This window comes from Hoplias malabaricus, chromosome 2 (assembly GCF_029633855.1).
Source record: "Hoplias malabaricus isolate fHopMal1 chromosome 2, fHopMal1.hap1, whole genome shotgun sequence".
Lineage (NCBI taxonomy): Eukaryota > Metazoa > Chordata > Actinopteri > Characiformes > Erythrinidae > Hoplias > Hoplias malabaricus.
Genome location: NC_089801.1, coordinates 54,835,489 through 54,862,187, shown reverse-complemented (window position 1 = coordinate 54,862,187; position 26,699 = coordinate 54,835,489). Strand labels below are relative to the sequence as shown.

At 39.1% G+C, this 26,699-nt stretch overlaps 1 protein-coding gene across 3 annotated transcripts in view; it reads left to right on the top strand.

Moving 5' to 3' along the window:
- The window catches only part of LOC136681726 (E3 ubiquitin-protein ligase Midline-1-like), a 74,025-nt gene that overhangs the window by 32,959 nt on the left and 14,367 nt on the right, over positions 1 to 26,699 (top strand). For 2 of the 3 annotated variants that reach the window (XM_066658713.1, XM_066658706.1), the window contains exons 2-3: positions 12,981 to 13,734; positions 22,823 to 22,918. In XM_066658713.1, coding sequence (XP_066514810.1) covers positions 13,042 to 13,734; positions 22,823 to 22,918 — 789 coding nt within the window. In that variant the 5' untranslated portion in view covers positions 12,981 to 13,041. Of the gene's footprint in view, positions 1 to 9,669; positions 9,779 to 12,980; positions 13,735 to 22,822; positions 22,919 to 26,699 lie in introns of those variants that run through there. The other variant, XM_066658720.1, reaches the window with a different exon arrangement.

The following is a 26,699-nucleotide window of genomic DNA, read 5'->3' as shown; positions in this document are numbered from 1 at the left end:
TTTAATACTTAACACTTCAGGGCACTGAAAAGTGCACTGAACCGAATAAGAATTAACACAGCAATATTTTACAGCCCTTCACTGCACGAAAGGCTACTCACTGCCCTGATCCAAATCTTCCTTTTGGCTGAAAATAGCAGATGGTTCAAATATCACACAGGATTAATGCCCTGTCTCAGCTCTCATACCCATACCATGTTTGTAGCAGCACCATCTGTCAGAGGAGAGAAACAGAGTCCTTCTACGTTCCACAGCTGAATATGTGTCACAGACAACATGTCTGTGAGGTGATGTGGTAGGATCCACAGATGCAGTCTTGTTTGGTTAACTGCAGCTATTGCTATGTGTGAATGAGAGGTTTAGTGAATGCTGGAGTGCATTAAAGGTGTGGATGATGACTTCATTGTTCTTCCCTGTGTGTGACACAGCATCTCTGACCTTCACATGTGTTAACGTTTGCTTTGACGTGTAGTATCTTTAACCTTTATTAACTCACGAGTGTCACTGCAGGCTGCTGACACACACACACACACACACACACACATTAGCAATCTATTCAGTATCCCAATGATGAGTAGTCACCACTAATTAAGAGCGAATTCAGCTACTTTTAAGTGCACCCACTGTGGACACAGACATTAAACTGCACACACAGCTTGTATACTCTCCATAGACAAGCATATTAATAAAATGGCATGTCCTGGAGCAGCTGCGCATGAGTCAAAATTCACCACGCCCAGTGTCAAGCATCAACTAGTTGGGTGTAAAGCTTGCCAGTATGGGCTGTGGTTCATAGTGCATTCTCTGGATTGTTTGAGCTCCAGCCAGTACTTCTGAGATTTGTGTTTGCGCTCTAATGATCCAACACAAGTAGCTGATCTCACTAAGGCTTGGCTGAACCATACTGAAATACCCTGACTTTCATGTAGAGGTGAGAACAGTTTTTCTTCAATGTTCTGGACCCCCAGAGGACCCCTACGCTGGTGGATCATTCGTGACAATGACGTGGTGGTTGTGTGTTTGTGTATGTTGTGCTGGTACAAATGGATCAGACGCAGGCCTGAAAATGGGCAAACAAAATATGCAGAGCAACATATAGGTTACAGTCTAACTGTAAAACTACAAAGGGCTCCTGTATGGTCAGTGGAGCTGAGAAAATGGATAGTGAGGGCAGAAACAAGGTGGTGGTCATAATGTTATGGCTCATAGGGGAAAAAATACTAATGTATAGTAATGAAGTAGAGTTACTTAAGCTATAAGTGTGCACACATGTGTGTTTGCACTCTGGACCATTTTATTGGCCTGACTCTACTGGAATGAAATCTGGCACTTTATAAAAAGCCTTTGGCAACAATGAACATGAGTGTAAATATGTCTCTGACAGCCACAATATGCTCATTTCTCATCTGCCATCTCCTTCTCACCAGTGCCCAAGGTTCTGGACGTCTCTCCAGTTCCACACATTAAATATAAACTGCCTGTAAATATCTGCTAATTCTTGGGCATCAAGCTGAATTACCCATATTTGATATTTAGGTCAGTCCTGGGGAGTGAGTAAGGCTGGGTTGCCAGACGTTGCGGGGGCTAGATGTGCCAGATTAAGGTTTTTGTCGTTAATCTCTGCATGCCTCACGCCCAGCCCCAAATCAACGGCCTCAAATCAGCAGCCAATCCCCTTTAACCGTCGCAGCCACGCTCTGTCACTGCCCATTCTTACATGAAAGGCCTGGGATTGGTCACAGACACAGCAGTCGGGGGGGATTATGGGACGCAGGGGAGAGGCGTTTGCCTGTCAAGAGATGCTGTGCAGGGGGTGGGCTCACAAATACCCTTCTCTAATGAGGGAGGAGAGGAAATCAGGGACATCATTAAAGGTATTAACTGAGATCTAACATGAAATCCTCATAGGAAAGGGTGGGAGTGTGGAATTTTTTTTTTAAGGGCTGTCAGAAAAACCCTTGCAGATACTTTAAAGTAGCATGATGTGCATAACTGAGCAGTGAACTAAACCCTGCTCTTTGACAAAGGCGGCAGCAGTGCTCCCACTACACTCCATGAACCATCAAATACCACTGTCGATCCTGGAAAAGGATGAGGGAATCAGGGGATTGACAGATATATCTGTTGTGTGTTAGTGCGGTTGTTTTTTTTGTTTGTTTTTTTTGCAGAAGGAAATGTCACAAAATTGAATTATTTTCTTATTTTGACTTAGTATAAATATGTAGCAATAAATGAATACTGACGGGAATAATAGAAAAAGTGTGCTTTTTCAACATTTTTTTTTTGCTTACTGTGTTCAAATGGAAAAAGAGACTGTCATCAGTAGTTAACTATAGTTAAACTCCACAATATACACAGCAGAACTGCTTTGCTGTAGTTAAGCTTGATCTGCCATTTGTCTTGGCAGAATTACAGTTAAGCCTGGTTGTCATCATGGCCCATTTCAATTCAGTAAGAGGTCAAACATGTTGGCCTCGATCCTGATAAGTGGTAATCATTAGTCTGCTTAACACGCCGAGATGTGGGCATCCTGGAATCAGGCTTCGGTGGGCAGTTCTGGGAGAGACAAAACAGGATGGTGAGCAATCAGGATGTTTCCACTGAGTCATTCTAAACCCACAGCTCCCCCTGTCTGAAGCCTTTCTTTTCCCCCAATTCCATAACCCTTTTGCGTTAAGCAGCTGAAAAAAGGATTCTGTCACCACAGGGTTTTGGGTTTGCATAAGTAAGGTGATTTAATTTCAGGACAGTTTTGGACTGCTTCTACAGGGCTATTTGTATCACACTGAAATGTGACTGAGGTTTTCACTCACATGATGTGAAACAAATAACAAAAGACAAAATATGATATGCTTTGCATCAACAGCGATTGCTTGTCTGTTATATGGTTAACAGAGTATCGTTTTCTCACCAGCTGAGTCTCTCTCCCCTTCCACACACCTCAGATTGAAAGATTTTCCACACACCTAAGATTTGTAATCATTCAAAAACCCCAAGCACGTTTTACAAAATGTGCCTTTTCGTTCTCATAGAGCCAACAAATCCAAAACAGCTCTGAAACCAACTCTTGTTACGTCTGGAAGCTTAAATAGTTGTGGTGACGGATTCCATTTTCTCTGCTACTTAACCAAAAAGGCATTTATACAAGTGGGGACCAGAACTGCTTCAGAAAGTGAGAGCTGTGGGCTTAGAGTGACTCAGTGGAACCATCCTGATATTTTTTATTTATCGTCCTGCTATATGAAGCGTTTTGTACAGTCTGTAGGGGTTCTGTGTTTGTGTTTACCCTGTTTTTACACATGGCCAGGCCTCTCCTGGGAGTGAGACTCCATACGGGAACACTGATAATGTTAGATAGGTCAATGCCTTTGACCTACTTTGAGCGCGGCTCTCCACAGGATGCCACAGCCGTTCACATCAAAACCTAATCGGATGGGCAATTTCCCCTCCATTTCATAACACGCAGCTCTTTGCTGTGTTTTTTTTCTTTCTTTCTTTCTATTTGTTCTCTTCACACTGCCCAAATCCCTCTGGGTTGTGACATGATGAACATTGTGTTATATAAAGAGTTCCAGCTTCTGCTGTTTGTCAATTCATCTGAGCACATCGGTTTGGGAGAACAGGTGTTGGGAGACGTCCTTTTGCACTCACACTGACAACTGGACGTCTGGATGTATAAAAATGTAATTATATTGTTAACTTTATTATTATGGAGATTCAGTGCAAATGAGTGAAAAATAAGTGTAATTTCAATGAGTCCACGTTTTAATCCGTGAGAGGTGGGCGTCCCCTTGTGGTCATATTTGTTTTTACACATCAAAGAAATATTCACACAGCATCATACTGTTATTAGGCAAGACCAGATAGGGACTGTAAGACTTAGCTAATGATATGTTTATATCCCGTGTCCTTTTGCCCAAACACCTTAGTTTCTTCGCCTTGTTTTCACTCTGTTCTTTTTGGCGCATTAATTATGCATCATCAATCTACACGAACTGTGGGATTCCCACGTCTCCAGTGCTTGGGCTAAATTAAAGATTAATGCCAGCGTGCCGAAGTGAGATTCCAGGGGTAGGTTTAGTGGTAGCAAAGTGGGCTTACAGTTAGCTTTTACAGTTAATTAACTGTAGCTGCACTCCTTTGTAGCTGTTATTGCAGGAAATCTCGTGAAGTTAAAGGTAGGCATGGCTTTAGCAGCTCTTTGAAGTGTGGGCGCTTCATATATACACACACAAAAAAATACCTTCAATAAAATTCATAAAAAGGAGTCTATAAGTGTCTGTCTGTGATTTACAGCGCCATCTTCTGGCGGATATCACCCAGTGGGCTGCTTTATATGACCCTCGCTGTTGTAAATAACTCATACACTCATAGGAGTCCCTAGATTTAGAGCTAGAGTTAGGGTTACTGTCTTATGAATGGAGGAGGATGAGAAAAAACTAAACACACACACATCAGCACAAGAAAAAGAAAAAAAAAAAAAAAAACAGGGACTACAACCATGATGGAACAGAGCTGACATTATTAACAAAAAATATTCCAGTGTGTTAAATCAAGTTGTAGTTATGCTAGCTGTAGCTTTGTAATGGCTACCAGATCAACAAACCACAAAACTGCTTAGATCCTGCCTTTCTGTCACTCCAACGTCAGAGTCAACTCTCCCACACAGATCTGAATCTTCATGCTACCACAACATCAGACAGAATGAAGAATTTTTCTGGAATTTGAGTTTGCTTTGTTCCCTCAGATTAAATTTGGCATTTTAAACTTGTGAGTGGAGAATTTGCATTGTAGGCGCTATGATTGCTGAGGGCTGTTAGCCTGCTAAGATACCATTAGCATCTGGAGCTACAGTTAAACACTAGCTGTTTCAATACCTCATTTAGACAGAGTACTGTGTTTCAAGCAGAACAGAAGTCTAAACTCTATTACCATTGATTGACTTGTTTTCTGCCCTAACATCACAAACACGTCAGTTAGCCACCTCAGAGCAGGCATAAAATCATTTGAAGAGCAGACATCATTATTACAAAGCAGCTTTGAAGGACTGCTTGTACAAATCCCTAGTGATAAGGGCAGAAAACTCATTCATTTAAGAGTGGCAATAATACTGTGATTTATACAAGCAGTCAAGGAGATTAACAAAAGAAGAAGATGAAGTAGTGATAAATCAATAAATAAACCACCCACCCACCACTGCATTAGATATTCATAAATATATTTAATGTTTGGTATAAAAGGGATTAAGAAGTTAAACTATTATGAAATTACAAAATGAAACAAAAGACCAGACAAGGCATGTTTTGAAAGACCTCCATTGGCTGTGTAGCGTTTGTCATACAGGTGTTTTCTGGCATTTCAACAATTGAAAGATAGTGTCCTTATTAGAAATCCTTGAGAAGCATGCCACATATCTATGTCATTGTTTACATATGTTTTTTATTCTGTGATATTATGATACAGGAAAATGTAGTGTAGGACTTATACATGTAAAAATTAAAAAACAAATGTAATGTTATAGTTACAAAGTTTCTGTATGTTTGTTTTAGCAAAATTGGTAATTCATTTTAAAGAAGGATTTGGACGTATTCATATCACCTGCATAATTTGTATTATCAGTTAGTTCTTTAGCCCCCTCCAGGGTGTATTCCCGCCTTGCGCCCAATGATCCCAGGTAGACTCTGGACCCACCACGACCCTGAATTGGATAAGCGGTTACAGATAATGAATGAATGAGTTAGTTCTTTATTAATTGTATATAAAAAATATTTATAGATGTTTCTAAGACAAAGGTTTCTTTGTCTTTCAAAGAATCACAATTATTTATTTATTCATTTATTTATTTATTCTGTGTAAACAGCTTACTTAAGGTAGCCATTTAGGGTGGAGTTGGTTTCATTCCCATTTTCATGGTTGTGAGCTGTATTCAAACAGGACCTCTAACTAGTCCTCTAACAGGACCCATGTTAAATACATAAGTGAACAGAGTTTGATCGAGCCGTGAACCAAAGCTAGGCTTTTTAAGGTAGCACCATGTTAATGGAGCTATGTTTTAGTGGACCTTGAATAGGGTTGCGAGTGGGGCATTTTGTTCATGGAGAGCTGAGTTTGAGAAACGCATTCATACCACTGTATACCTTCAAACTACTTCCCTTTTCAATAATATTTAAAGCAAAGCACAAACCCACATGACGCAAAAATGACTTCAGCCAAGCTGAGTTGAACTCAGTCATTCAGTCAGGAAGTGAAATTGCTTCTTCCAATAATGGAAAACACTCTTAGAGTCCATTTCATATTAGGTAGATTTTCCTCATGTCTCCACAGCACATGTTATGCCAAGGTTGACAAGGAGAAATCATTCTTTCATTTTGACTCTAGTGGCCTGTTCTGTGAACCAAACTAACTACCGAATCTCTTTTTTTTACACCACTCCTTTGGGAGTGACATACAGCCAGCTCTATCTCAAGGTTAGACCCTCCACGTCACTAAGTGTGCTTCAGAACCCAAGATTCTCCCGCATGGAAGGACATGTCAACAAGCATGCGGAAAAGCGTGTATGGCATTCATTTGATACTGGGGAAAAGGGTCAAATGCAGTTCATCCACAAAGCTTTTCCTGGGCCTATAGAAAGGCTAGCGCCTCCTGGTGTGTTTGTATTAAAGCAGGCTCTATTACATTACATTAACTACCCCATTTACTACCCCATTTCAAGAAAAGTTAGGATGCTGTGCAAAATGTAAATAAAATCATAATGCAATAATGGGCAAATCATTTAAAACAGCCCTTAGGCAATGTATTAAATTTTGAAACTGCTTATTTTTATTGTTTCTTTAAAAATATTTTGAACTTGATGCAAGAAACATTTTACAAAACAAGACAGAAGCCACAAAATGTGGCTTCTAAAATCTTAGTGGCAACAGGTGATTTATCACAATTCTATGAAAAACCGCACAGGAAAATGATTCAAGAATAACGTTTCTCAACGTAAAATACCAAAGAATCAGGGGATTTGTTTATCTAATGCAAATAGTGTCATTAAAAGTTCAGAGAATCTGGAGAAATCTCTGTATTAAAGGGAAAAAGCTGAAACCAATATTGCCTGGTTGTAATCTTCGGGCCCTCAAATGGCACTGCATTAAAAACAGACTGGTTTTTATAGTGGTAACCACTGCATTACCTCAGAAAATCATTGGAAATCACTGTCTGTGAACACAGCTTGTAGATTCTTCAGTGAATGTAAGTCCAGTATCTACCATGCAAAGAAGAAACCATATACAAATAAGATCCAGAAATGCCACCAGCTTCTGTGAGCCCAAGCTCCTTTAAGATGGACTACGAAGAAGTGGAATAGAGTCTTGTGGTCTGACAAATCCAAACTTAAATTTTTTGGAAATCATGGACTCAAACATCGAGTGTGTGAAAGAATCTTCGAGTACAGGGTCAGTTGAGGTGACAGGAAATTTCTCAGTTTGTACCAAGACCAGAGCCCACATTTCACACCTCTCTTTTACCCGTATCAGTTACAGCAATAATGTCAATTACAAAAGAGTAGTGCTGGCTCCAGTTACTGCTTACAAGGTGAGCTAGGGTCACACCGGCAATTTATCTCTGGGCATATTCAGTTTCAACCGGTTTTTGGAGTAGACTTAGCTGGAAAGCATTGTGCAAAATTTTACCAGGAAAATACCTCAAAGAATCAACTCACATCATGTGGTGTACATTTTCTCTAATGAAAATACAGCTGAGTTTTAATGATAATAATAATAATAATAATAATATCCCAAGACTTTTGTGTATTATACAGTATTTATTTTCCAGTTCATGGATATCAGACTGATATTAGCAAAACCTGGAATGGATTCCAAAAGGGGAAAGTTCAGGGAGTTCAGTCCCAACACAAAACACAGAGCCAGGTCACATGATAAGGTCATGTGATAGGCCTAGCCACACAGCTTAATGGTAACATGAATACAAAAATTACCATCAGTAATGAGTCATTTTCCTGAACTTTATAATCATGAACTTGGTCTAGTAGCACATTTCATTACACAGCTGAGCACTTTACACTGCATAAACACTGTAAGAGCTTTTCAGTTTAATAACAGGTCGTGTTTTCGGATATGTATTCCTAGTCATAATTTAGGAGAGTGTGAGAGAGTAGTTTGAGCATAAACAGACAACTTAAAAATGCTGTTAACTAATGCTCAACTGGGATGCTATAATGCCTACTGTAGTGGATCCCAAAGTTGGGGGTCATGGAGGAATTGCAGGGGGGTGCATCAAGGCAAGTGAATACACATTCCACTGGTATAGTAATTAGTCACTTTATTTAGCTCCAAAAACCTGGTGGTTGTGGTTTCTAGTCCCACTCCGGGTGACTGTCTGTGAGGAGTTTGGTGTGCTCTACCTGTGTCCGCGTAGGTTTCCTCCGGGTGCTCCGGTTTCCTCCTTTACCTTGCACCCAGTGATTCCGGGTAGGCGCCGGACCCACCGTGACCCTGAACTGGATAAGCAGTTATAGACAATGAATGAATAAATATTTTCTGTGAATTACAATGATTCTGGAAGCAAAATACATGTACATGTGTATCTGAGTGGGGGACTCAATAATGTTCTTATCTTCAAAAGGGGGCACAACAAATGTTTGGAAAACCATCCAACTCCTTCAAAACGTCTACATATATTTTATTTTATACATATATATTAATGAGACAGAGAAACAATGCTATACTACAATATGTATATATATAGACCAAAATAATCCTTGGGTGTAATGGCCATTAAAATTCTTTAAATAAAGAAGTACAGTATTTATATCAGTACTACAATAGATTCACTGAAAGCATCCTGTTCAACCTGAAGAATTAAAACCAGGATACCAGGAGATACCCACAAAAATAAATGCAAAAATACAAAATACAAGATTCTAGACTTCTAGACCAGTTGTACAAGTAGCCACAACGTCATAAAAAGAAAGAAAGAAAAAAAAAAGAAAAATCACGACAGGCACAGCATTGTTTTGTATCTTTTTGAGCTTATTCCACCAAACATTTCTACATCATTCCCAAACTATTGTCAACAATGCCAGACTCCCTCTTCAAACTCCCATTTCCCTGGCGTTCTGCAAAATCCCCCAACACAGGAAAGCTGCTCACATGTGTGCGTGTGTGTGTATGTGTGTGTGCGCATGCCAACACGGATCCCTGCTGTTTTTTCCTCTCTCCCTCACCCCACTTGCTCCTACACAATGGGCACTGGGCAACTCTTTCATCCTCCCTCTGTTCTTTACCTTCAGACTTTGGATTTTCAAAGACAAGTTGAAGAATTGCGCGTCTGACCACGCCGCTTTCTGCGCTGGGACACACTCACGGCTCTTTACGCTCCGCGGCTTTGTCCGAACTCCCCTGTCCACCAACCCCCACCCTCCTTCTCTGGACTGCAGGGAGGAGGAAATGGACTTTCCTGGAATTGTCGGGGCTTTTTTTCTTTCCTCCTGTCCTGTAGCGGAACAAGTGACAGGCAGAAACAGACGTTAGTCACATCTAGTGTTCTGCCTTCCCGGGACCCTTAGCCACCAGAAGAAGAAGTGGGAAAGGAGGACTGAGGGAGGAGGGATGTGGGGGGAGAGCGTGAGACGGAGTGATGCAGGCAGTTAAGTTGCCCCAGACGAGGCTGTCTACATGAAGCATGAGACTCTCGCCACTTTCTCGATTCGGGTCGCTGCTCTTTATCGTCAGGAGAGATGTCTCCGCTGTGTGGTCTGGGGCGAAATCCATCGGTGGGTAGAACACATGTGATAGATGTGTGTGTGAGAGACTGCACAGGCGCATGTGTGTGTGTTTGCGTGTGTGTGTTTGTGCACAGTGGGCAGAGACTAAATTATTTCTTCCCTGTGCCATTAGGTGACTGCACTCTCCTAATTGCTAATGTAAATATTGCAGTTTTTCATGCATCCTTTTCTTTGCCAGAACATGTTGAACACTTTTGCAAAATAGATTTGCAGAAGACAATGAAATTAAATATGTAACACTTATTCTGCCCACAAAACACATTTGCAAAGTTTGTGTGAGAAGTTTCGAAATGCCTCTCATTGATAATATTAACATATCATTAGAGAAAAAACGTATGCAAGTTTATGCAGTTACTCTATATTTGCTGCAAACAGCAATGCACTCTCAGAACTCACTGTGGTGGTGCCCTCAGAATTACATATTTATATGTAATTATACATAATTATACCATATTCTATATTAATTTTAGACTTTTATGTTGATATCATATGCCCCAGTTCCTCTCCAAGAGAAGACAATGTAATGTAACTATAGGGAACACAAGTGGACTTTAAAATCACTGTTGTACTTTTAAAGGTGTATTTACACTGTTTGTACCTCCTTCAGTGACAATAAAACCTGTACAGGACATTTTTGTATTTCTGAGAGTGTACAGGAAAACTATATATATATATATAATATGGCATATGTTTTATTTAATTGTGGTTCTAATTTGTTAACCTCAGTCAATGTTTAAAAGAATCCTGCACTAAAGCCTATAAGAATCTGCACACGATGTGTAATTATTATCTGATTATTGTATTCACACATTCATGCACAGTGCTTTAAGTATGCTTGGATATCTAGATAACCACGGTGCTATATAACAGTAACTTTAAATAAATAATTATGTGCTTGTGACAGAGTGGCAATATTTGAAAGCTATATTTTCTCTAAGAACTTATTAGAACATATATGTAGGTTATATATGGAAACTCCATGCAGCTGATGGATCAACCGAATTCAGTTCAAATTTCAAATCGAGTAGAATCTTTGAACTAAAAGAGCTTTCAGCCGTGGAGACTGGTGAGAAGATTTATTTTCACATTTATGAGCGCATGAGCAGTGAGGGCAGGAAAGCATCCCCTGTTGGGATGTAGGTCAGTGACGCTAGCTTAGCCTCTGAACACCAAAAACAATGGCATCTGCCTCAGAACTCTGTCTCAACAGAATCTGTCATATATTTGCAAAGTAAATGGGAGTACGTCTGAGATAATTATTTCAAAGAGAAGTCCAAAATGAAAGCTATTGAGAGTCTGGTTTTAAACAATTTTTAAAACTTACATTTAAATCATCTATTTGTTTTATTCTTGCTCATTTAAAGCAACAACATGTAATATTTTGACCTTAAAATTACAGCTTCAACATCATTGTGATGCTACACCGAGCTATAATAGGGATAATAGAGCCTCTCTTATTGCTACGCCAGGCTCTGACCTGTAGAAACTGCACTATGTAACCTTTGGAAGAGGGTTGAAAACCACTCCTCCCTAACAGGACAGTGCTGTAAAAGTGAATTACACTCTGCAACTCTAAGGTGAGTCCAGAAGCAAAAATACCAAATCTTACCTTATGTTGATTTAAAATACATTTAGTATAGAATCTCTGATGCACCCAGGACACTATGTGTCAGTACAACTGCTGTTTCATACTGAGAAAGCGAATCACTGCAGGAAATGATGGGCTGAACCTTTAAAGGAACAACAGGTAATATTTGGGTTTTATGCTCCTGGGGTTTTCCCTGTTGTAATCCATTTTTACAGCACTGTACTGAAATTAATGGGGAGGGGGAGGGAGGGAAGAGTAGTTCATGCCCTCCTCCAAAAGTTACATAGTGCAGTTTCTGCTGTGCTGAGTGCAGAGTAGCAATGACAAAGGCTCTATTCTCCTTATTACAGCTCAGTGGAGCATCACAATGATTCTGAAGCTGTATGTTTAGGGTAAAAACATTACAGAGTGTTACTTTAATGCTTAGTGTTTCTCCGTTTTGGCAATGAGCCCAGATCTGTAGTTTACTGCATATAACCAATCAACACACTGCATGTAATGAAACGGACTGGTGTTTACCGGCTCTGCTCCAGTGATCATGAATCAGAGTGACCTGGTGATATTTCGTCTGCATACTGACATGGGTTTATGTAGAGGCCAAGGATCTGGTGTGTGGTAGATGGGGAAATGGGGAGATTGTGGGGTGTTGGGGAGTTGGGTTGTTATGAAGGTGTCAATTACAGAAAGCAACAGATGCCCCTGGGACAAAGGACTCAGTGTTTGGCTGGTAAAAAAAGGAAGCATCATAGTAAGATAAGAACCATGTTTTGGCTTGTTAAGGAAGCGTCTGACACGTACTGTGGTGTAGATTGTACGACTGGAGCAGTAAACGCCATCCTGGAATGCGTTCACTTCCGAAACGTTCTTCTGAATGAAACCCTTTGTTCAAAAGTCTGGAATCACCACTTTCAATCACATGAAATCAGTTTGATCTCGGATTTAAATTACTTAAAGAAGTATTAGCTAGCCTTGTATATGTAAGGTAGCTAGAAGATTCATAATGTAACTGTAATCTCGGCAGCTGTAAATCAATTCAAAATGAAAAGCAATATATCTATTGAGATCCCCACTTGCTCCTACCTTATCATATATCATTCCTTATATTGCAGGTATTATATCAAAATCACCATCTTTAAATCGTCTAAACAGAATAAATCCATGCCCCTGCCTTTGACTAGGTAATTATTCATGGAACTCATAAGGAATGCAGTGACAAATAAATTCTTCTTGCTTGTCATTTTCAAAAAATACTATTTTTAGGTAAAATTTTGTTAAATAAAATGGCAATTATAATTTTTGATAATACTCAAAAGTTACGACAAATTAAAAGAGTGGGAGAATATCTAAACTGTGAATTACAATTAACTCAGTTAAAGGACTGGACTTACTGTAACTCAGTTATGTCCATAGCTCTACAGTGATGGGACCAGGGGAAAACAAAAATGTGTTGGGTTTGTCAATTCCCAACAACTCAGAGTGTGAAAATTCACAGCCCCCTCTGTGCTGTTGTGTAAGTGGCGTTTTTCTCCAAATCCAGTATGACAATACCCAAGCCTGTTTAACCTAATTTCTCCTTGTCCTCTGCATCACCCCCCTTTTCAGATAGCTGCCCGGCTTCCCTGGATTTCGCTGACGCCCTCCCCGCTTCGCTCCGCCTGAAAGGATGGACGCTCTGGAGTCGGAGCTGACCTGCCCAATCTGCCTGGAGCTGTTCGAGGACCCGCTGCTGCTGCCCTGCGCCCACAGCCTGTGCTTCAACTGTGCCCGCCGCGTCCTGCTCTCCCACTGCGCGTCCAGTGAGCCCGTGGAGTCCATCGGCGCTTTCCAGTGCCCCACCTGCCGATATGTCATCGCGCTGAGCCCCCAGAGAGGCCTGGACGGACTTAAGCGCAACGTCACCCTGCAGAACATCATCGATCGCATTCAGAGGGCATCTTCTGCCACCACGCTGCTGCTGCCCACAAGCGGACCCAACTCCCCGGGCGACGAGGGACGGCCCCCTCCTCCTCTCGCCGCCATGACCAGCACCCCATCCCCCGAGCTGGTCCAGTGCCAGTTTTGTGAGCAGGACCCTCCACAGGATGCTGTGAAGACCTGCGTCACCTGCGAGGTGTCCTACTGTGAGGAGTGCCTCCGCGCCACTCACCCAAACAAGAAGCCCTTCACCGGACACCGTCTCATCGAGCCCCTGCCGGACTCGCACCTCCGTGGCCTGCAGTGCCTGGAGCATGAAGAGGAGAAGGTCAACATGTACTGTGTCACCGACGAGCAGCTCATTTGTTCCCTCTGCAAGCTGGTGGGCCGCCACCGGGACCACCAAGTGGCAGCACTGAGCGATCGATATGAAAAGCTGAAGGTACGGCAAACATCTTATTTCCAAAGGTTTAATTGCACTGGATTTTCAGTGTGTGTTGACTATATGAGTGTGCTGAGCAAGTTGTGGGCCACTGAGACCAACTTGGGTCTGCACTGAACAGCTGTAGGCTTATTGTTCTGTGATCGTTTAATTATAGTGCAAACTGGTGTGCTGACAGAACCACTGAGGGGCAGCACTGAGTGAGTGTTATGAGCATCTTGATCTAGTTTTTGTTGGATGCTGTTGTGGTCATTTTTGCTGTCACAAGAAAGCTTTCATTTCAATTTTTTTAACCATCAACTTTCAAAGGGTTTCTGTTTTTGGTTCTTACAGTGTTTTAAAGTTATATTTTACTACAATAAAAAAATGTATAGTAAAGAAAACTTTTAATTTGAAAAACATTAAGACTTCCTGCAAGGCAGCCATTTTGCTGACAGGATGGAAATTTACAAATGTTTTGATTTAATACATTAATTAGAGTACAGGTACTTTTTCACTGTTATCAGATAAAAAGTAGTATAATGTAGGCTCTTAGTTTGTGAGGTGTGACTTTACAGCCTATTTTTCACATGCTCTGTAACTGAAACATGCTGGACATTACCTGTAAGGAGGGAGCGCTAATGTCTGTAACATTTGTACATTTCACTTTATCCTGCCAACCCCCTGGTACAAAGTCTGGCTAAGATCCAAGTGAGTGCACATGTGAACAGAGCCACTAATGTCCCAGAGTATCTCCTGCAAGCACTGCACAGGCACCACCCAATGACTAAATCTGCTTGTCACAGAAATTGTCCCTCTGTGTGCTACATTTTTTAAATTATAGCACAGATATTCTCTAGTTAATACGTGAAAATGGCTCATGTAGAGTTGCTAGTGAGCAATGAAGGGTAAAATGGGAGAGGTTAAAAGCGCCTGCTGTGAAAACATTTCACATCTCAAGCTGCAACAATGCAGAGATTTTGTTTACAATAAAAATCATGTATAAGTGCGACAAAACTGTTTTAGAAATGCTGACAGTCCAGTATCATTTCAGACTTTAAACCATAAACTTTTCCACTGCTACAATATATCAGTGTTACTGAAGGAGTTCTCCAACGGAGGGTGGTTTTGTTATGAGAATGAGGATCTACTGAATTTTACGGATCTCTGTGGTTGTGGACTAGCAAGCATAGATCTTTACTGAGCTGTTATTTGAACAACAGTGACATATAAAAGAATAATTGATAGAGCACTGTCAGACAATGCATTTGGCAAATTGAAAAGTTTATGTTCAAAATTTGTCTACAAGAGAAAAGACATAAATACCAAATGAGAAGTGACAGAGTGTCAACTGTGATAACTAGGCTACTGCATGGTGCAGTGGTCCTTGCCCCAGGCCTTAATAGAGCCAAGGATGGATACCTCCAGCATTAAACCCTACAAAAAGAGAAAGAATATCTCAAAAAGTCTGTGTGGGCCAGATGTTTAGCTTTGCCATCTGAGGCAGATTAAAATGGCCAGAGAAATACTTCCCAGAAGGACACCGTCAGATTATGGAACACACTTTTGTTTGCTTTGTTCTTAAACTGATGAAGAAAACTAAAGCTATTCAGGCTGATGAAAGGAGCGATGTAAATGCTTAAAAGCCACCAACTATAACTGTAGACCTTAACTACTGGACCTACTGTTGGGAATTACTTTTTCCCCCTTTTTCCCCCAAATTTGTTAATGGGAACTCAATAAAGAAGCTAAACTCATAATCGTGTTAATGTGGAGTCAGTTAGTCATCGTTATGCTTGTTAATTGTGGTAGTAAGATATAAATTGCATGAGTACAAAAGCCCAAGGGCTTAATTTTCCACTATTCCTGCTCAAGATAAAATGGCCCACCTCCCAGTCTCATTAGGAAAAGAAAGAAAGAAAAAAAAAAAAAAGAAGCAAAGCACCCCTCAGTGTTTCAGGTTAAGCAGTTCTAATTGCTCTCCCCATAGTGAGCTTGTGTAATTGAGCATAGCTGTGTTAGTGGGCAGCCCTACTGGGAAATGGGCGAGTGCCCCCCCTCCCCTTGTGCACTGCTAAATGGAGCTGGGCTCACTGTTTCAATATTCCACTCTGGAACAGTGTCCTCAGCTCTTGATTGATTTCCTTCTGCAGTGAACATTAATAAACCCACTCTGTTACAATAGGTGCTGTCACTGCAGTTTAGCTGCAGGGGGTGGGGGGACAAACTTCATGAAAGTGTGCTTAGGCTAAATTTACAGTCACCATGCGATGACAACTGTAGCACACTATTGGTCTGAAAGGATGTGTAGCAATCAAAACATTGTTACTGAGAAAGGAAATAGACACAAAAGAACATTTGTAAGTCAAATAACCGTGAACTGACCACCAATAAATAAATAAATAAATATAAATAAAATAAAAATAAAATATTTTTTACTGAGTGAATGAATGAATGATTCAAAACTTGGACAGTAAATTTAGCTTCAACTTCCAAATAAACGTACATTTTTTGAAACTGCCACAGAAGCACAGAATAAGTGCAGAGGATTTTAGCAGCTTATTCACACAGCTTTAACCTCCAGCCTTCAGTATTCTCACAAGAATTGTACAGGCATTTCAGACACCTGTCAGGGCCCTGAACGGTGTGAACAGCCATCTGGCGAGGGACTTTTTTCAATAGAAAGTGCAGGGTTAAGACCCTGTTATCCTCTCTGACCCCAAAACTGCAAATGGGATTAGACAGAAATGCCTAGTGAAAGTTGAATAGGTTCAGGGAGGACCTTTCGACACAGAGTCCTTGACTTAGAAAGATTTTCTGTGGCTTCAATTGAAAATCTCTGAAAATATTTTATGAACACATAAACAAATTACTTTTGTTCTCAAATCATAAACTGCTAAACAATTGCTAATAAACACTATGTTTTGAAATATGATTAAAGGTATGTAGATGAGTGTTTCTCTGCTCTTCAAACAACGGTTCTAGCATTGCAGGTTTTGTCATTATTCAGCTCTGTGTAAATTATTCAATGCTTTGGAAAAACAAAAATAGAAGCACTGGCTCTATCAGCTATATACTCATGCATTTTGAATTATGCTCTGCTTTGTGTAACAGTGATGCTGAGGTAAAAATGTCAGCCCTTGGCTCTTTAAAGGCTTTGTTTCTTAAGGCAGATTAAATTTAAGAATGTATTTATATAATGTCCATATCTATGCATTTGATGATATTTCTGCATCATTCAAACACAATGACTGCACCTTGGATTGTGTGAAATTCTCACAATGGAAAGTCAGATGTATTTATATATTAATTTATATTTATATTTACTTGCATAAAAATTACAATTAAAATCATTACATGAATCTTTATATCTATACTCACTGTAAACTGTTTACAATTTTACTGAATTTAAAGTGGCACTGTAGCCTATAATTCACTGCCATGCCAAACCCCCTCCAGTCACAAATATACACAAACACTCCCTACGGAGACATACACACTCCCTACTGAGACTCGTCCTTGCTTTGTTGAGACTGGACTACAATGTGGTTTGGAAGGGGAGGAAACCAAAAGGAAATGGCCAAAAATAGTGTGGTCTTTTCTTGGTGGTCTAAGAGCCTAGGTCAGGTCACTGATGCGCCAACCTTTAAATAACAACTGGAGACGTGTCTAAGCTACACAAGTACATCCTGGAGATGAAGCAAGTCATTTTAGGGCAGGGCTGTCAAAAGCATGGTCTACGGCCCTAACCTGACCCAGGAGAGTAATGGCAAATAATAATAAAATTTAAATAAATAAATAAATAAAGCGCTGTCCAAATCCCAAAGAATACAATGCATAACTTTCTAAATTCTTATTTTCCATCTAATACCATGTTTAAGTAACAAAATGCACTATAAGATAAGGTTTGAAAAAAAAAAAACGATTTTAGGTTCTTTATTTGTTTGTGTTTCTGTCTTTATATCGCTTAGACCACCATAAACCTGCACTTTGGCCCAACAAAACCAAATATTTGAGTACCCCTCCATTATCTGGTCTTTACCGAGACAATTCAACTTGAAAGACAGAGGTGTAACTCATTGAAAGCCTACTATTTACTGGAAAATGTTTTAGTTAAAGAAACTATTTGGCCATTTTACCTATGTGTGCATAGGCAATAGTTATGATGATTATGAAGCAGAGGCAGGACAAATATAAAATACATCTTGATTAAATCACTACTGCTCACAGTACTACAACAGTGACCCTATCATTTCAGACCTCTGTATTATGTTACACCAAAACCAAAGGAAAGAAAATTTATATATATATTTTTTGCCTTTTTCAACATGACTGACATTGACCATTTTCCCCTCAGAGGTCCACATTTGTGGATTTATGCATCAAAAGCAGTCATCATTTATATTGGTATGGTCATATAGTCCTTATGACATGGGATTAAAATGACTGTTTTTATTGCTGTGCCTTTTAAACTGATACATACAGCATCTCCAATGTCACTTTTAAAGCAAGGGATTTAAAAAAAACGTTCCTGTGTCATATTTGAGCATTTCCAATGCTCTGTCATAATGCAACAGTGACCATATGTATGTTTGAATTGGCAGACCTGTTGTGAATGGGCAGGGCTAAAAGTGTGGTAAGCCGATTAGTTGAATAATGTAAATTCTTTGTTTTTTATGATAATATAAAAACAATTACATCCATATATTAACTCTATGGACTAAGGAGTGAAAGGTAAAATTTGAAACTTGAAAATATTGGGCCTTTTAAATGGGAGAGTGACTGTAAAACAGACAGAAGAAAAGTGGAAACACTGTGGACGGCGTGGAAAATGAAATATGGAGCAAAGCTCTCTTCTGCTAACCTTCTGGCTCAGCTCCATCTCAGGTTTAGGAGAATGGTTTCCTTCCTCTGGGACACACACGCACATACATAGTGTGCATAATTTCAGAGAGTTCCTGAACCTCCTCTTGAGAAATCATCACAGTAAGAGAGTATTTCTGTAATCGTGGTCCCTAGGTATTGGCTTGGAAACCAATAAAGGTGTCAGTTTATTACAGATTTTGGGGGGCCCAGTGATCTCCTTTTGAAGGTTTATGGTATTACACACTGTATCCTCTCAGCTTTGTTCCCTTTGTCTAAACAAACTCAGCCTCGGGTCCCTTATTCCTGATAACCTTTCCTCTCTTTAGCATGGATTCAAGTAGAGGTGCTGCTCATTGCTCCAAGCAACAAAATCACAGTGTTTAACTCATAGAAAGGCAGCTTGCCAATATTAGGGCTCCAAACAAGAAAATGTAGAACATTGCATGGCACTCAGCCTCGAGAGGAAGCGGGGTGGATGCACACAGTCGGAAAAGAGATATCCATCCAACTGACCATTGGAAAAACAGTGAAAAGCAGACTGTGTTAAAGCAGAGCAGGTGTTAAGTGACTGAATGTGAAGGACTAAGGCAAACAGACATAACTGCTGTTGGGGGGAAGATTGCTTTAACAGAGGAGTGGCGAAATGTCATTTTAACACAGAATATCTGTAATGTTTATGATCGTTTGGCCCAGAATATATTGGCGTAGTATATTTTACATCTTCTTATCCTGTGTATGATTCTACTTAAAGTCAGACTGGCATCTTTCATTTGAAATATGTTCTACTACTCACATGCAGGGAATACAAAACTTGAATTTAAAGCAACACTAGGTAAGGTTTTCGAGTTTTGTTTCTTTGCTCACTGCTACAGCTGCAGAGTGTAATTCACATTTATAGCACTGCCCTGAAATATGAGGTGGAGGAGGGGACTAGGAGTGACAGAGGCCCTATTCTCCCTATTACAGGGAACTTCACAGTGATTTTGAAGCTGTAATTTTACAATAAAATATGACCTAATGTTGCTTTAATTGCAATTGTGTTCATCATAACCATCCATTATGGTGGGTTTTTTAAAATACTGATGTGGGAGGCAATAAATGCTGTCAATCAAATGCAGTTTGGCTTGGTTAGAGCACAGCTGAAAAAGCGATTCAGACCTGGAACAAAGCACCTACCCATTCATATTCTGTTTGGGAACACTTTGGTGGACTAGCAGTGATGCTGGTCAATACTGGTGCTAATAACTCAAATGTAAAAATGTGTCTGTTACCAGAGTGATTTCACACAGAACACAGAAGGCAGCCTCTATTTCAAGCTAAACATATATTCTGTATGAGTGAAGGAAATAACTCCATACAGACGGTTAAAGCTTTGAACTGAGCCTTTCTCAGTTGTCTAGTATCCTGGATTTTACAGTTTGCTTGCGGTTCTTGAGCTGTATTCAAATGTATTATTCAAATGAAGGTATTTGCTCCACCTGCCAGCTCAAGAGAGAGAGAGAGAGAGAGATACACAACAGCCTAAATGCCCAGTCACACTGTGTTTTTGCATTTCGCATGGCCTCATGAAATAGGCATGGCTAAGGTCAAGGTATGGAAATCAGCAGTGTAAAGACTCCTCCATTTTGTGTCTGCATTTTCACAGAAGAACAGCGCTAGCATAGCAGCAAGAGTTAGAGAATGAGGAGTTAATGAGGACTGGGCCTTAAAACTCACTCCTAAACTGTGATAGCTTCATTCATGGTTGTGAGGCCACAACAAAAGCAACACACCTTGACACTTTTGTATAAAACACACGACAATAAATTGAACAAATGTGAAGGTGTTGTCCACGCCTGCTTGGAGAACTGCTCCATCTGCTCCATCCAGCCTCCCTCACCTAAATACAGAGCAGGTTGATGACCCTGTGTACTGTGCTATATGCTGCAATGTGAACTTAGCAAGGAAATAAGTGCACCCATTGTTCAACTGTGTAATCCACAAAGCATAAAATGGTATGCTGTGGAGCAGCTGCACATGAGGTTATTGTTACCTTGTCCAAAGCTAATCATTCACTAGAGGGATAAAAAAAAAGCCCACTAGCAATCTGTTATCCAACATCAGTACCTGACCTCACGCAAACTCTTGTGGATAAATGCAAACAAATCCTCAAATCTATATAAATCAACGTCTTCAAAATGTTTTGGACCTATGAGGTAGATACAGGATTTACAGTAAACACTTTTTTTTTCCTTTCATTTCATGTGTGTTTGATTTGTTTAAAGTTGTCCAGTTTTTTTTTCTTTCTTTTTTTCTTTTTTTGATTAGTTCACAGATAATATAAGCTAATACTTCATATTGTTCTTTTCAGCACATGAAAGTTCAGAATAAGAGTGAATTACTTCAGATTTGACCATTCACACAGGATTAATAGACTGTAATATGAATTATTTCCTATTATGCATGATGTCATTAGTTAAACAGTATTGCCTTTATCACCAGTATGGGTTTTGTTTTATTGTTTTAAAAATAATAGAGATATTATCAGGAAGCGTAGGAAATTGTATAGTACTCCATATAACTACACAATCTTTTATTTCTCTAATATGTTTGGTATGGACCATAATATAGCACTGATTATCTTGCATATGCAAAGCCCACTCAACAGTCTTAACCCTTCGTGTATTTTCTGTATTCCTACACTGACAAATGAAGTAGTTGTACTTAATAGCAGTTTTGAGTGGAAATACAACAAGCAAAGTAAATATACATTGGATGGAGCAATTTGAAGAAAACGTTATTGAACCAGTTGCAACTGTGATTTAAATAGCAATTATCAAAGATTTATTTATTTGTTTATTTATTTATTTTGTTTGTGATTGTGATGTCAAAGCACATGAGTGTTTGGTGGCTTCTGATTGGTGTAAAAGTTATTGGGTCAGTAGTTTAAGAGTACTTTCCCCAAATTAAAATGTATTACGAGTGTTGTTGTTGATGTAGGCTATACAAACTGAAGCTCTTGCAGTTTGCAATTTGAAAAACAATTAATCTTTCAACCTCATATGTACTAAAGGAATTAAGTACATTTTTCACAATACAAACTCCAATTTTAACTTAACAACATGACTGCACTTGCATTTAAATCACATTAAACTCTTGCTGTTTAGCCTTAGCAAACCATGTGGATGAGAGACATAATGGGATATCCACGTTGTTAAAATTATGTTTGGTGTAAGCTATATATTGCATTACAGAGTTATTTCATGGATTATGAGGCTATTACAACAGAGAGAGATCTCCCCACTACGAACTGGTCTTGACAGACCCACTAGATTATCCCAGATGTTGAAATAAAAGTCTCTATTCTTACCTATCTGCCTCTCAGCATGCTTTTGTCTGACTGTATACAATGTTTACGCCTTGGAATACATCTCTTCCTGATAAGAGGATCTATATATAGTATCACTGATGAAGCCTTAGCTATAGATGTTGGAGCTTTTATCGCATCATGCCAGCACTATGGCTTGTCCATTAGCTGGTGCATCACTGGTCTGGGTTCTGTTTGACTAGATATTTACCTACTGGGCAAATTTAATCTCTGTGTCCCATTGTGGCTTAACGCGCTCGATCGAACAATAATAAGATGGCATTGCAAAAATAGCCAAGACCCATCCTCCTCATTTCTGGGCTAGAAAGGGCAAAAAAAAAAAAACAACCCACACTTGATATCTTACATAAAAAGAGAAAGTGCTCTTGATAGGTAGACGGGATGTCAGCAAGGGGCTATTGATGCTCAATTTGCTGCTCGAGTGGCTTGACTTTTTTATATATATATCTACTACTATTTTTTTTCCAAGAGAGCTTCATTCCCTGTCGAGGTTATTCCAGTGGAGTCTCTCAGTATCTAAGCTTGTAGACAAGTGCACGCAATGAGGAGGTATCGGTCCGAGTGGCAGTGCCCTGAGGTCAGTGGTTCAAACCTCCAAAAAAAAAAAAAAACCTCAAAGTGACATGACTTCGTATAGGAGACAACAACAAAAACAACACAGGTCGAGAAGTCTCTGAATGTGTTCAGTTTATTAGCTCCGTGCCTTGGCAAAGACGCTGTAAATCTTAGTTTGAGTCTTGCATAAGGTTTTGACTTTTTGATTTCTATAGGAGTATGGTAGGTTCTGTTTTTTTATTTTTTTAGCTGATTTTAGGATTTGTTTAGGTTTGCTTCCTCACATTGCTTAGGCAGTTTTCTTCCTCCTCTTTTTAACAGCAAACCTTGGACTGTAACCTCAGCAGTTTGATCAAGAGGAACAACGAGTTGGAGTCTCTCATGGGGAAGCTCATTCAAACCTGCCAACATGTGGAGGTGAGTGCCATCATCCATTTCCTTTCGGGTCAGCCTCTGGAAGCATGATGCATGTATATTTAAAACAGAATTCTTTAACAAAGCCCCTACATGACTTAATAAAATGTATACATTGTTTCCTAAATTAATTTTACCATTGTTTTATTATTAAAACTGGGAGATACATTTATGTAAGCTGCAATTATTTGTAATGATAAAAACATCCCTGGCTACATTTCCCTGTGATTTTGTGCTCAGAATCAAATCTGGAACATCAAGCTGGAAATTAGATGAATCAGTACTGTTTTAATAATATCTTAGTTTTACTGCAACAAATAATTACACTTTGTAATTCTGGAAATTCTGTTATTTTACAGTGTTTACATGATTTAATTATAACATTAAAAATTAAAACTATTTAATAAAATAGCCTGGATTTTCCTTTGCGCTTTCATATTTAGATTTAAATCCTCTATCAAGCTGGAAATGTGATGAAACAGTTCTGTTTTAATTACATTTAAATTTTAGATTAATTTACATTAATTAATTTTTTTGAAATGATTAATACATAATTACAATTTTTACAATTATTTAAAAATGTCCACCCAACACCAGTTTCTCAAAATGAATTAACCAGTATATACACTTCTTTTCCTTTTTAGATAGTCATTAGATTTTAAAGTAAGCACAATATTATTAAATTACAGTGAGCAAATTCTCAGGACCAATTTATTCTGTCCTGTCAGTTTCAGAGAATGCGTGTAAAATCATCTTACAATATGAGTGCGTGTTTCTGTACGTGAGTGTGTTCTGCCCTAGTTTATAAATAGAAGTGCCAGAGTGGACAAGACCAAATACCTAATAGCATTTCTGCTGTTGTACATAAACAAAATTTTATCACTGGTTGTAACCTCAATGCTGGATAAAACTGTAAAATGCCACTCTGCTATAGACATTTTATGATATTATGATTTCTTTTATTTGTGTTTTTTAATCACTAATTAATTATTTTCTACTACTTTGTTGTTTTGTTGATTTATTAGGGAAAATATGTTCTCTTAAAAGGGAATATAAAAAAAACCTATGTAACCCTTGTTACTGTTTATTATTGTGCCACCCCCAACCCCTCCTCACATTGTTTATTTAAAAAATAAGCATGAATTGTGTATTAAAATGTGCTATTTCAGGACACATTTGTTACAGATGCGATTTGGTTCATACTATTTGCAATAGTAACAACAATTAAAATGCTATCTTTATATTTAAGTAATGTTTGGCACAAACAAACATGATTAGGCATCAACCTCCATTAGTTGATTCTAGATATTTTGGTCAATTTTTAATTCGTATATCAAAGGTGTTTGTTGATAAGCATGCTATCCAGCTCTGGCGGCTAAGGCTACTGGTTTGACTAGCCAACTAAATAGCTGTTAGGTTTGAGTTGTAACAATCCTTGTTATCTTACATGAGAATCATTTGCTGCTGAAATTATCACTGTCTAAACGATATGTATTTAATCTGTTTCATAAGGTTTGTGGGTTTATGACATTGCAGGCAACACTGCCACCTTCCACACAGCAGGAGAGATTTCAATTCCCAGTTTGAGTGTGAACACCACACTACCCATAAGAGTCCTTGGCCAAGACTCCTACACTACCTTAGCCTACGTCTGTAACATGATTGTGACTGGAAGTGGCTCTGGATGAGAGAGATGTGCCGAATGCCAGAAATGTAAATGTCTGATTTTGATTAAAAAGCTGCTTAATCCACAAAGGTGACTATGTAGACGATTGGGAGCAAGGCAGCTCCCTAGATATTAAGACAAACCATACCTCTCTGCTAATTTTCTACTAAAACAGCACAGTAATACATGTTTAATGCCTCTGCCACACCTTTCTAAAAATGTTTCTGACTTTGGCCACAGAGGAGTCTCAGGCCTAGAAGAGACCCCAAAAACAGAATGTGATTCCAGATCCGATGTGTGTAAATAATGCATTTAGGGGAGTAAACACAAAGATGAAAAGCCTGTCCTCTTTTCTTGTGTTGTATTTGGGTCACTGGAGTTTGGTTCTGATGTTTTCCTGCACGTTGGTGCCCTTTTAAAGCTCTCAGTGCAGATCTGGTGTGTGCGTCATGCGTGGTTCAGAGTGTCATGTGGCCATGCACAATTATAAATAATAATTTAAATCCATGTGGATGTAGGCCCAAGATTATTATTAAAGTTGTGCAAATGATGTTGGATCTGATCAAATTTATGAAGTAAGAGTCTGATCATAAAAACTTTTGTCTGCAGCTGATATGATTATGATATTTTAATTAATTATGTCCTATACTACTTACATGATTTTTTACATTTCTGTTGGAAAATAAGTTATCTAAAACCATACTTTTAAATTTTAAATGCCTAGATATGGCTAATTGTTTCTAATGTGCAATATTTTTTTCATTGATTGCCCCAATGTTTTATTTAACAAATAAGAAGTAATTGTATATTAAAATTTCAGGGCACATTTATTAGAGACTGGACTGAGTTCATATTAGAGCCGGGCGATATGGACAAAAATCTTGACTAAATACACCAAACATTCTTTAATATGCAATTTTAAAATTTAGATATAGAACTCAAATTCATAAGGAAAGATGTCACTGGAACACAAACATTTTCTTACCATAAAAATGTAATATTCAAAAATCAATTGATCAAAAATCAATGTTTGCATCATGAAAAGCAGCAGAGAGAGTAAAAAGATATATTAATTAAAGTGTAAAATAATAAATAAATAAACACTCCCAACTGCTGAACTGTAAACATATTGCACTTAACCCATTAGAAGGATTAACACAGTGCTTGTAACAGTGGGAACGCATCACATGTTCATTCATTCATTGTCTGTAACTGCTTATCCAGTTCGTGGGTCTGGAGCCTACCCAGAATCACAGAGTGCAATGCGGGAAAAGGTCTGCCCTTGAGGGTGGCGTCGTGTCCCATTCAAAATTCGCAAGTAGAGAAAATCATTTAGTGTGAGGAAAAACCACATCCGGCAACAAACAGTGTTCTCGCAAACAGGGGAACCATTCCCCGGAGGAAAATCCTCCTGGGAATGGTTCAAATAAATCAAATAAATTACATTAGAGTATGTTAGCTCTAAGATGGCACCACTGAAAAAAAGATGAGGTTGTGAATGTGGATTAAAATGGGGTAAATGCTACATGTCACAGGAGCCTCAAATTTTTAAAACTGTCTACATAATTCATAGCCCTTTAGTGTGGCATGGTTGAGACATAAGTTGCGGACATAGTGATAATATTATGCCCAATATCATCCCATATTCAGAATGCAGAAAGTACACATTTGGATGGAGAAAATTTGGAGGAGGGTAAAAGACAACCCCCCCCCCCCCAGATTTCAGGACAGTGCTGTAAGCGTGAATTACACTCAGCAACTGTAGGGGGAGCCCACGAGCAAAAATAACACGTCTTAGCTAGTGTTTCTTAACAAGCTATTAGAGTAGCTAACCGTCGATATAAGAAGAAAACTACAACAGTGCTACTTACTGTTCCTTTTATTTCTGGCCAAACAACTTCAGAGTTTTCAAATGCTGCCAGGTTTTGGGCAAGAGCTGCTGGAACACCTTTCCTGAGCACTTACTGCAAGATTCAGCACATAAGAGCAAGATATTTATTCAGGCCACGTCTTTAAATATTTTACATCAAAAAAGCTTCATGGCTTTGTCCCATCTATGGTCTTTCTGTCTTCCCAAAGTGGCCTTTTGCCAAGCTGCATCTCCTCAGGGTTAAATGA